This window comes from Rhinolophus sinicus, linkage group LG02 (assembly GCF_036562045.2).
Source record: "Rhinolophus sinicus isolate RSC01 linkage group LG02, ASM3656204v1, whole genome shotgun sequence".
Classification (NCBI taxonomy): domain Eukaryota; kingdom Metazoa; phylum Chordata; class Mammalia; order Chiroptera; family Rhinolophidae; genus Rhinolophus; species Rhinolophus sinicus.
The window spans coordinates 200,509,615-200,521,667 of record NC_133752.1 but is presented as its reverse complement, the minus strand read 5'-3'; the positions used below and the strand labels follow the sequence as shown (position 1 = coordinate 200,521,667).

The 12,053-nt window shown below is 50.3% G+C and overlaps 1 protein-coding gene across 6 annotated transcripts in view; it reads right to left on the bottom strand.

The window, feature by feature from the left end:
- The window catches only part of PPP6R2 (protein phosphatase 6 regulatory subunit 2), a 62,684-nt gene that overhangs the window by 29,396 nt on the left and 21,235 nt on the right, over window positions 1–12,053 (bottom strand). For all 6 annotated transcript variants that reach the window (XM_074326660.1, XM_074326657.1, XM_074326661.1 and 3 more), the window contains exon 3: window positions 3,119–3,361. In XM_074326660.1, coding sequence (XP_074182761.1) covers window positions 3,119–3,345 — 227 coding nt within the window. In that variant the 5' untranslated portion in view covers window positions 3,346–3,361. The remainder of the gene's footprint in view (window positions 1–3,118; window positions 3,362–12,053) is intronic.

Sequence of the window (12,053 nt, the reverse complement as noted above, 5' to 3'; positions counted from 1 at the left end):
ATATGGATTTGTCACCCATCCCTCTCAAATAATGTGAAAAACAGAAGACGTGGGAATGACGCTGGGCGAGACATGGAGGATGGAAAGTGGTGGCGTGGTGAGGACAGCCTGGCGCCCAGGGAAGTCTGAGCCTCAGCCAGTCACCAGGGGGCGCCAACTAGAACTTGAGGCCGGGCGGGCAGGCAGGTGCAGGGACTGGCGGGCTGGACACTTTTGAGAGCAGTGACACTCACAGCCCCTCCCTTGCGTCCCTCACACAACATGAGGAGGTTTACTCTCTGGAAAAACTGAACCAGAGCAGCTTCCGACTCAGGGATGTCAGGCACAGCTGATGGATTAGGGGGACACTGCCCAGAAATAGGGGTCCTGGTAAAAACAACACTGGGGTGCCTCCACCCCTCCGCCTGACTCAGGGTACTGACAGGTCAACGTCCCACAGGTAGGACCTGGAAGGATTCTTCTCGGGAGAAACTGCTGGGACAGAGAGAAAAATCAGCTAGCTGGCATCTAACCAAGCGGTCGGCACCCATCGCCCACAGTGAAGCGGGATGAGCAAGCCCCACTCAGGCCCCGGACTCTGCACAGGCTTTAGTGCCGCTCCCTTGAAAGCAACACAAGTGCTGATGAAACAAACAGCCAGAAAACGAGGCACGCAGGACCGAGAGCGCAGAGCGCAGACGGGAACTCTCAAAGCACACGTACACGACAACAGGGCGTCCACGGACAATGCCGATATCTAAAATGTGAGAATAAGACCCCTCAGGAGTTAAAAATATGACGGTAGGAGTATTTAAAATCAACAAAAGGACAGGAAGAGAAAATGTGAAGCAACCTCTCAGATGCAGAACAAAGAGGCCAGGACAAGGTATTAAGAAGAAAAACAAGAAGGAAGAACTAATTCGCGCGGTCTAACCCCAAAGAGCAGTCCCAGAAACAGAGCAGAGGGAACACTGGAGGGGAGAAAAGTACCACTGAAATAACAGAAGTTTCTCGGTGCTGAAGGCCAGGGGTCCCCAGGCACAGGCGTGAACCCCGGGCCCGGCGCTCGCCTCAGCACGCACATCTGAACTGTCACAAAGGAGCTTACTTGTCACGTACGTGTCCTCCCTGGAGCTCACAGCTTGCTCCTCGTTTTTGTTTGCTTCCTTTTGTATTTCTGTCTCACTAACGTCTCCCAACTCTGACTATGAAACTCTCCTGATTATCGATGCCGCTCTGGAATTCCCATGGCTGACCCGGGAATAACCGCACATCACTGGGGAATTCTGGAACAACAGGGTTAGAAAATGACCTAAATGCCCCCATGGAAGAAAGAAAACAGTCCCCACACAAAGGCCCAAGAGGCTTGTACATCAGATTGGTCAACAGCAAGGTGGGAACTAGAAGACAATTCAAGTCTTCACAATTACAAAAGAATTCCAGTCACAGCCTGGAATCCTCAAGCTGCGGGAGCAGGGCCCGAGCACGAGAGGAGAACACACTCCAACAGGCTTGATCCCAAGTCACCCCCACAGGCTCCTGCTCAGAAGCTGCGAGGAAAGAGGTACCCCACGGGCAAGCAGCCAGGCAGAGGACAACGGAGCCCTGGACCCGGGAGGCGGTGCTGGATGGAGTGTCGGGAGCCAGGACAGAGGCTGAGGGGTGTGCGGGCGACAGCACATCTCCCTCTGTCCCTGCCATGCTGCCTCCAGGGGCCACCTAGGCAACTGCGCTCAGCCCTCCTCCTTTCTGCTCTGGCCTGTAGACAGCAAGGCCTGCTTTGCTGGGGGTGGGGTGGGGACTCCCGGCCCCCCACGACCCCCCCATCTGCCCCCCCCAGCATCCTTTCCCACTGGCTGAGCAGTTCTGACTGAGACTCCTGCTGGGCGCTATAAGGACACCCTCCCACACCACTTCAGGGCAACAAAAGTGCTATCTTGGGGTCCAGCTGCTTCAAAGCCAGCTGGACCCCAAAAGAAGAACTCTTTTCTCATGTTTCTCAAGTGGTACAGAACTTGGCAGGCAAACTAGGCAGGAACCTCAAGAAAAAGGCCAGCAGAGAGTGTCCTCACAGTTCTCGGGCTGCACTGGTGACTGGCCCCTCGGCCCACAGCCGTCCAGCGGCCTCGGCGCCTGGAGCAGCCCCTGGCTTTGCGCAGAACAGCGGCTGCTGCCGGACCTCGACCCAACCGGGGCAGCTTCCCTCCAGCGGCCTGGTTCAGGAAGAGTTCCCAGAGGCCAGCCTACAGGTGTGAGGGCTGCGGCGACACAGTGACACTGCCCAGCCAGGTCGTCACAGGAGGTGCGGCTTGCCTGTAAAAGTATCTGTGCTCCAGCAAGACTGTGGGCCATGAAATGTGAACTTGAGATCATTTTCATGTGTAATGAAAGAGTATCCTTCGGATTTTTTTCCAACCATTTCAAAACACACACCTGTTCTTAGCTTGTAGGCCACACCGAAACAGGATTTGGCCTGCAGGCCATAGTGTGCCGACGAGTTGCCACCACACCTGCCGGGCTCCCTGAGGCTGCCTGTCTGTCCTGACGGCTGCTCAGGCCCCGGAGGGCACCCTCAGAGCCGAAGGCTGGGTCTGCTCAGTCCCTACTGCCACCCAAGGTCCCCTGCTCGTTCCCACTGCTCTGTCCTCATCCCAAACCCTTGCCACACCACCCCTCCCTTCCCTTCTGTCAACTCCTAACATCCTGGCCAGCTGCTGAATGGGACATTTTAGGAAAACCTTTGAGAATGGTCACGAATGCCGCGACTCCCCAGAGAGAAGCACTTCCTGCCTCTAGGCGGGGGGGCCTCCTTCTGCTGGTGCGGCTGTCCAGTCAGGCCCCACCGGCAGTTTGGTCCTGGGACCTGCCCTCGGCTTTCAGCACATTTTCACTCAAAAGACTCCACACACAGCATAACTTCCAATAACACAGAACGAAAGAGCACACACACGAGAGCTTCCAAAGGCGTAAACATCGTGAAAACCAAGCCGGCAGGCTGGCCTCCTCACTTCTCAGGACGTGACTGCCTAAGGCCGGCTTCTCCATCAGAAAGCCCTAGTCTGGCCGTCCTCCAACACTGCCCGCTGCCTCCCTGCAGCACCGCCCATTGCCGGGCCCCGGTCACGGCCTCAGTACATACTTGAAGCGGACCTTCTCTTCCATGTCCAGGGGCGGGTCCTGTGTGATGAGGCTCACCAGCTCCTCCATACACTGCTGCCTGCACAGGAAGTCCAGCAACTTCCGGTTCTGAGCCTTGCACTCCTGCAAGATGTCATCTTCGTCCATTAACTCACGCAGGGTCACGTCCTCCTTATCCAGCAGCTTATCGACATGGGACGTGGTGTTCAAGTCAAACTTCCAGAACATGGTGACGGCCACAGAGCTGCAAGAAAGACAAGGGGGTCACTTCTCCCCACCACTGCGTACCCACCCTCGGCAACTACATCCAAGTCCCAGAAGCACCTCCTGGACGTGGGCCTGGGCTGCAGAGGGCACTCCTCCCAACCAGCAGGGACGCCCCCGCCCCAACGCAGCTCAGGACCCTGATGCCTTCTCTGGGCTCCCCTCGGGCTGACCCGCCTTCCTTACTTGACCTTCCCACCCCGACACTCGACCTGCCCCTGGTGCTCACATACTCCTTGGCTCCCTTAGAAGACGTGTCTCCCTCCCATGTGTCAGACCAGGGCGCCCCTCCACACCCACTAGGACGGGTACAAAAAGACTGACAACAGCAAGTGTTGGAAAGGACGTGGGGCCATTGGAAGTCCCTTGCATGGCTGGCGGGAATGCAAAATGGTGCAGCTGCTTTGAAAGAGTCTGGCAATTCCTCAAATGATTTTTTTTCATTTACCATGTGACCCAGCAATTCCACTCCTAGGCACAGACTCCAGAGACAGCAGAACGCCTGCCCACACAGAAACTTGTACACTAATGTTCACTGCCGCATTATTCATCAAAGCCAGAAACTGGAAACAACCCAGGTGTCTATCAAGGGATGAACGGATTAAAAACCATGGTCTGTCCTTACAATGGGCTGTTTATTACTCATAATATAAAGGAATGAAGTGCTGGTGGGTCTGAAGGCTGGATGGACCCGGAAAACATGACACCAAAGTGAGAAAAGTCATTCACGAAGATGGCAGGTACGTGGTGCCATCTCCATGATCCATGAAACGTCTGGAGCAGGCAAATCTAGGGACAGAACACACATCAGTGGTTGCCCAGAACAGGGGAATGGGAAGCCAGGGGGGTGGGGACTAACTGATAAGAATGCGGGGTTTCTTTGGGGGAGATGAAAATGTTCTAAAATTGCCTGTGGTGGTGCTCACATGACTCTGTGAACACACTAAAATCCACCAAATTGTACACTTTCAATGGTGGACTTTATGGTGTGTGAATTGTACCTCAAAGTTGTTAAAAGAAATCTTATGTGTCTGAAACTAAATAAAAACCCTAAAAAAACCCTAAGTTAAAAAAGTGATTAAAAAATATTTACAATTGAATAATGAAAATACTGTATGTCAAAAATGGTGAGACACAGCTATATGCAGTACTTTAGAAAATAATGCTTAGTTTTAAATACATTTACCAGGGAATCAGAATGGTTAAAACTAAACAAACTAAGCAATTAACTTAAGAAGGTAGAAAAGATCACTGAAACAGACCAAAAGGAACAGAAAGGGTAAATGTAATAACCTGAATCAGTGGGGCAGGAACGTGCCGACGTGAGGTTAACTAAACTGAAGCCGAGGCTTCTCCTTCTGTGAGGAAACCAAAGCACGGGCTCTCCCGTCACAACTGCAGGGCTGGCCAGACCCTCTGCAGTGTCTACACACAGGTGCAGGAGGCACCTCACGCTCCCGACAGGACACCGTGGGGCATCACACTGAGTCCGTGCAGGACAGTGCAGTGGCCACCTCGTGCATCTGAGCGCTCCTGTCCCAGGGCGCTGCCCACGCTGCCCGCGTGGGGAAAACCCAAGCACTCCGTGGAGGGCAGCTCAGGTGTCTGGACAGACTTCCGGCAAAGTAATGAACTGGACAGTGATTTGAGTCAGCCTGGGCCGAAGCAGAGAGTGACATCTGGGGTACTTCCGAGTGGTCCGAATGGGAGAGGATGGGCCATGACTGCATGGTGTGTGGGCTGAGGGAGGGGCACGCGGGACTCACTGTTCTGTTCTCTCTACTGTTAGGCATGTGGGAATTTATCCAAATAGTTAAAAATACAAGAAAATTTAAAAAGTCAAAACATTCAAATATATGGTGATGGAAGGAGAACTGACTCTGGGTGGTGAACACACAATGGGATTTATAGATGATGACAGAATTGTATACCTGAAATCTATGTAATTTTACTAACAATTGTCACCCCAATAAATTAAAAAAAAAAAAAGTCAAAACACACAAAAGCCCCAAGCTAGGACAGTGCTGAGGTAAACATTCGAACTGGGCCTTTTGGCTCCTCATTGCTAGGGAGCATGCTGAACGCCCACTGACCGCATCCCAGCCAAGCAGGCCCTGAAGCCAGGAAATCCTGCCGGAGGCCCGGCCTTCTCAGGCCTTTCTAGGCCCTGGAGCGCGCTCGTTTGTTTCCTTTTCTTGAGAATCCATCCCTTCCCTATGGACAGCCATTGCTGTGTTTCATGTGTGTCCTGCCGTGCGTCTGTGTTCCTGTACACGCATGCTGTTCTTTGTTGTATGTGTATTTTAAATTAAATAGATGGATGTGTCCTGGACCTGATTCCTCTTCTTATCCTTTGTTCACTCAGCCCCACCCTGCTAGGGTTCTCCCTGCACGTTGCTGTGTGTCCATCCAGTTTGCTGCCTCTAACTGTATGGCAGCCCCCACCGTTTGCTTCCTGCACGATCCTCCTGTGTTTTGGGGATGTCTAGGGAGGTGTGGGGGGGGCCAGGCCAGTGGATGACACCCATGATTTCACTGGGTGAAGCCTGGGTCCACGGGCCACAGGCTCCTCCACAGCAGGAATATGTCACACGTTCTATGCACTCCATCACACACCTAAACACAGAATAAGTCTTGTACAACAAATAGAACCAAAATTAAACCCAAATACTAATCACCAGATTACTTGCTTACTCGTAGCTTCTGTGATTTAAAACAAGACACTAACTTAACATCTACTTATTTGCCCCTAAATTATGGAACAGAAAGTTCAGTAAGGACATCCACCCGGCAAAAGACAGTGAGACATTCAAGGCCTTCTGAGAACCCATCCCATCTGCAGACTCCAGCAGACCAACTCATCTGCTCACGGAATCAAGTGCCGGGGAAACTGTCCATGAAAGCTGGCCAGCCCACTAGCTCCACAACACTGGGATTTTGCAGGCCATTCATTTTTTTCCTTTTAATTTAGAAAACTAACAGAGGGTTGCCCACTTTTTAACTTTACAAAGCAAGGAGGAGGGAGGGAAGGAAAGAGAGGGGAAAAATGGAAATGTAAAGGAGAAAAAGAAAAGAAAGGCAACGATAAACTATCCTCTACAATTACCTTAATTTCAGAAAACAATGACTCTTTAAATATCAAAAAAAGAAAAGCCATCATCTCAGGATTGAGAATAATGACTCACTTTGAAAAAATATAGTTTTAAGAAAAACTCACTTCATTACACTTACTTTGTTCCTCTCACCTGTATTACAGACCAGCAGTTGAGAACCTCTATGTACATTACCACTGACACTTGACGTGAAGTTAGGCTACTCTTAAAACCACTAATTTAGGCCATCTGCCTCACTAGAGCCTATCAGTACACTCTGCTCTGCCATTAAATAAAAAACGTCTGTATCACAACACTTCCATGTTTCCATCAGCTACCTGTGCATTTTAACACATTTTTTGCGGGAAACGAGTAAACTCGTCATATCGCCTCTAGTTGAACCGGCAAAAATTTTGCAAAGTAATTAAACAGAGACCTCTTTTTAAACTAAAACACTGAAAGTTTCATAGAAAAATATCAAATAGATAGAAAGATATGAATATTTTACGGAAAGTCTAATTTTGGCGAGAAAATGTCAAAAAAGCCCCGCGTTACGACGCGATTTGGCGGGAAAATGCCCACTTACAAAGTTAAGAAACAATTAAAAATGACCACATCAGTGGCATTCTTTAAAAAGTTCCATCGCAATGGCACTAGTTTAGCTGTAGCTAATTTCACTGGCAAAGGGACTAGTATAAATTGGTTCTAGAGCTTTATTCAGCTAACACTGCAGACTTCTTTTTTTTATATAAATTTTATTGGGGAACAGTGTGTTCCTCCAGGGCCCATCAGCTCCAAGTCGGTGTCCTTCAGTCTAGTTGTGGAGGGCGCAGCTCGGCTCCAAGTCCAGTCGCTGTTTTCAATCTTTAGTTGCAGGGGGCATAGCCCACCATCCCATGCGGGAATTGAACCGGCAACCTTGTAGTTGAGAGCTCGCGCTCTGACCACCTGAGCCATCCGGTAGCTCAGCGGCAGCTCAGCTCAAGGTGCCTTGTTCAATCTTAGTTGCAGGGGGCATAGCCCACCATCCCATGCGGGAATTGAACCGGCAACCTTGTAGTTGAGAGCTCGCGCTCTGACCACCTGAGCCATCCGGTAGCTCAGCGGCAGCTCAGCTCAAGGTGCCTTGTTCAATCTTAGTTGCAGGGGGTGCAGCCCCCCACCCCATGCGGGAATTGAACCGGCAGCCTTGTAGTTGAGAGCTCGCGCTCTGACCACCTGAGCCATCCGGCCGCCCCTGCAGACTTCGTTTCCAAACATTTCTTGTGTCCCAAGAAGGTCATGCTGCCCCCACAGGGAGCCAGCATCATCCCGGCTGGCCTCGCCCACACAGAAGGCTCGTGTCCTGCTCCCCTACGTGACACAAAGACACCCTTACAGCAAATCACTGCTCGGCCAGCCCTACTGACTGGAGGCGTCACACCCGGGTTCCTGCCACTCGCGGACAATGCCCTCCACCCTCTACAGTCTACCTGAACACCAAGCAAAGTACCACCAACGTCTTCCAGACGTTTATCCAACAGCCAAGGAACTTCAAGTTCTGCTTCTTTCTTTACTTTTTTCCGGGGACTGTAACCATCAGACAGAAGGTAAATTCCAAAGAGAAATGTCACCCATATGATCAGATACGATGTTACTATACGATCATGCAGTCTGATGAACAGAGCCCTTCACAAAAGGACATTCTGAGGTAGAGACCGTTGCTAAGAGAAGTTAGAATCTGAAATTCTCCCTAGTACCAGCCTGGCCACAAATCAGTTGGGTTGTTTTTTTAAGGTTCCTGATCAAAGTCCTGACTCTGCTGTGTGACCTGTGGTCGGTCACGTGACCTCACCTGTAAACTGGGAACTGTGAGCATCCCTGTCTCGCAGAGCTGCCGTGAGGACGGAGTTACCCCATAAAGAGCCTAAGACGGTGGCTGGCACAGTTTATCCTCAAAGATCTTGACTGTCTTTGGAGAGAAGGAGGCAGAGACAAGGTCACCTTGCTGTCAGAATGGGTTCAGTGTGGCCGCGTGGTGTGCACTGCTCTCCAGAGCTGACTGGGCGCCTCTCCCACAGCCCCTCCAGTAGCATCATGCCGGGAGCTTAAATCGAACATGACAGAAGTATGTGCACTGTGGAAATTGACAAATGCTACAAACCAGGAGGTTTTCTTACTCTCCCCAAGAGCCAGCGGTCAAACATTTACCAACACACCAACACTATTTGGCCTAGAAAAAATGGCAATGTAAGTCCACGGAGAACAATGAATATTTGTAAAATCAACTGAGCAACAAAAGAGACCAGGGCCGGCCCAGTGGCTCAGGCGGTTAGAGCTCTGTGCTCCTAACTCCAAACGAAGGCTGCCAGTTCGATTCCCACATAGGCCAGTGGGCTCTCAACCACAAGGTTGCCACTTCAACTCCTGGAGTCCTCGAGTCCTGCAAGGGATGGTGGGCAGCGCCCCCTGCAACTTGCAATGGCAACTGGACCTGGAGCTGAGCTGCGCCCTCCACAACTAAGATTGAAAGGACAACAACTTGACTTGGAAAAAAGTCCTGCAAGTACACACTGTTCCCCAATAAAGTCCTGTTCCCCTTCCCCAATAAAATCTTTAAAAAAAAAAGAGACCATGCCTAAACTGGGCACAGTCCACTGGCGGGAACGACCAGGGGGAAAAAAAGAAGCCTAATTTTACAAAGGGGGTGGCCATGGTGGGAGGAACAGATGAATAAAAATCCAAAATCAGAAGTGAAAAGAAATAACCACTCACATAGAGGTAAATTAAAATGATTATAAAATAATAATTGACACGAGCCTGTGCTTACATTCGAAGCAGGTGTGAACCGCCCGACAGCTGGAAAGCTCTGCCCCACCCTATGCAGACGCAGAGCAGCCTCTCAGAACAAGGCCAGGCTCCCCCTGCATGACCAGCGTGTGTGTCTGTCCCCAGCACACAGCCCCTTGTACCCCTGGGTCACAGCTCCAGCCTGACATGCAGCTGGCATCCTTTGTGAGTTCAGCAAACCAAACAGCACACAAGTTGACAATTCTAACAGGCTGACTCTTCCCGAGACAGCAGTGGGTGCAGTGGCTGAGAAGACGGGAGGGGGGGGCAGGGCCTGGGTCCACACGTCCAACCTGGGTGCCTCGATGGCTGTGGGAGATGCTCCAGTGGTCCCCAGTTTTTATGCTCCCCTCCTCAACAGCAAGAATTTCAGCTGGGCACTTGGCCACCCTCCTTAAGCCTCACATTCCCAGCCGCCCCTTGCCTCCAACTGGTCATGTGACTATGCGCTGGGCCAGGGGATGGGCGTGAAAGCGATGCAGGAACATCAAGGCCTCATTAGGTGTGAGCCTGTCTGCCCACTATGAGACAGCAAGACCAGGGCAACCCTTCTGAGTGCACAGTGGGCCAGGCCCGACCATTCGGTGGGAGAGAAACGCAGGTCTACCACATTCAACCACTGCTCTTTGGGGCCCTGTTGCAGCAGCTCAGTCTAGACCTTAGCTGAACTTGAGCACGTTTCTTAACCTCCTTGAGCTTTAGCTTTCCTCCTGTAAAATGACCACATTTCCTTCAAAAGGTTCCAGAGGAGTTAAGTAATACACCTGGCACACAGTAGGTATTCGACCAACACTAGAATTTACCGAACGAAACAAGAGCCGTGACGTCACTGACATGCATTATAAGCTCAATGAGTGCTCGTTCCCTCCCCTCTAGAACTAGTGTTAATACCTACCCTCTCACCTGCTGGTGCTGGAAAATGGCCCTTGTGGCTGCTGGTCTTAAGCATGGTGAGGAAGGGGAAGCAGGAGGGGCTGGGAGCCCACTGAGAGCAGGCAGCTCGGCCCTTCCCGGGGGAGGTCTGGGCTCCATGCTGCCTGGCGCTCCTCCCTGACCACCATTCACTTACCAAAGAGGAGCAACTTTCTCTGCGGTCATCATATCCCACTCCTTGGTTAGGAGCTGTGCACTGGGAAAATGCAAGCAACCCAAACGACAACACAACACACAAAAACTAAACAAGAGTGTAGTCGATCCTTTCCAGACACAGCAGAATGAGGCTTCCAAAGGGACTCATGATGAAAGGGCATGCTATTAATAATGACACCAGGACCAGAGGCAAAACCCGGGACTGCCCTGGGCAAACCGGGGCTGATGGGCACCCAACCAAAACCAAGAGCACAAGCCTTCCAGGCTTCCAAAACGATGTCTCAACAAGATTTCACACAGAATGAATTGGAATTCTTCAAAAATGTCTTGCACTTCATGGGCCCTTTCATTTTCATATAGTTTTAAAGTTAGCATGTCAACTCCACACTCCCTGCCCCCACCCCCATACCTCTTGGGTTTTCTGACTGAGATGATGAATTTCTAGACCAGTTTCGGGAGGGCTGGCATATGTACAACATGCAGTTTTCCAATCCAAACGAGAGTATATCTGTCCACTTACTCAAGTCTTCTTTAATTTCTCTCAAAATTTACAATGCTCTCCATAGAGGTTTTACACAACTGTCATTAGCTTTATTCCTAGGTACTTTTTATTTATAATGCTACTACGTACAAGACTTTAACTGCAAAGTGTCTGTTAATGGTACGCGACAATATAGTTTTTAAGTCTTTTCTTTTTTTTTAAAGATTTTTATGGGGGAAGGGGAACAGGACTTTATTGGGGAACTGTGTACTTCCAGGACTTTTCCAAGTCAAGTTGCTGTCCTTTCAGTCTTAGTTGTGGAGGGCGCAGCTCAGCTCCAGGTCCAGTCGCCATTGTTAGTTGCAGGGGGCGCAGCCCACCATCCCTTGTGGGAGTCGAGGAATCGAACCAGCAATCTTGTGGTTGAGAGCCCACTGGCCCATGTGGGAATCAAACTGGCAGCCTTAGGCGTTAGGAGCATGGAGCTCCAACCACTTGAGCCACCGGGCCGTCCCACGTAACAATATTTTTATAAGTTGATTCTGTATCCAGCAACTTGCTAAATGATTATTGATTTGATTATCTGTGGATTTTTTTGAGCTTTCTACATATACAATCACATCATCAATGAATAACAACAGCTTTGCTTCTTCCATCCAAACTCTTTTATCTTTTTTCCCCATTTTTCTGATGTACTGGTTAGTCTGGCTAAAACATCCATCACGATCTCTCAACATGTCACCAGTTAAGGGCTGTAGAAGTGTCTTCTGTCAAAATAAAGGAAGTCCCACGGCCTTCCCCAGTCCTTTGGAAGCCGCCTCCTGTTTCTGTTCTTACTGCGCTCCTCAGCACATGGAGTTTGTATGCTCATTAAAACCTGCAGGGAGTCCACACCCTCTCCCAAGGCCAGCTGCTCCAAAGACCGTGGAGTGCTTGACTTCCGCTTCCCTCCTTCCGAACTCCATGCTACTGCTATTGTGTTTTACATGACTCTATCCTTACTGTTGTCAGGGTTATAAGCAATTAATGTTCGTTTATATTGGCTTCTCATTCTTGAATCCCAACTCTTCCACTTGGAATCACTTTTTTCTGCAGTCTTTAGAAGCACCTTTGGTGAAGGACTGCCGATGAGAAACTCTTCAGTTTTTCTTTTCCAAAAAAGTCTTTATTTCCTCCTCTTT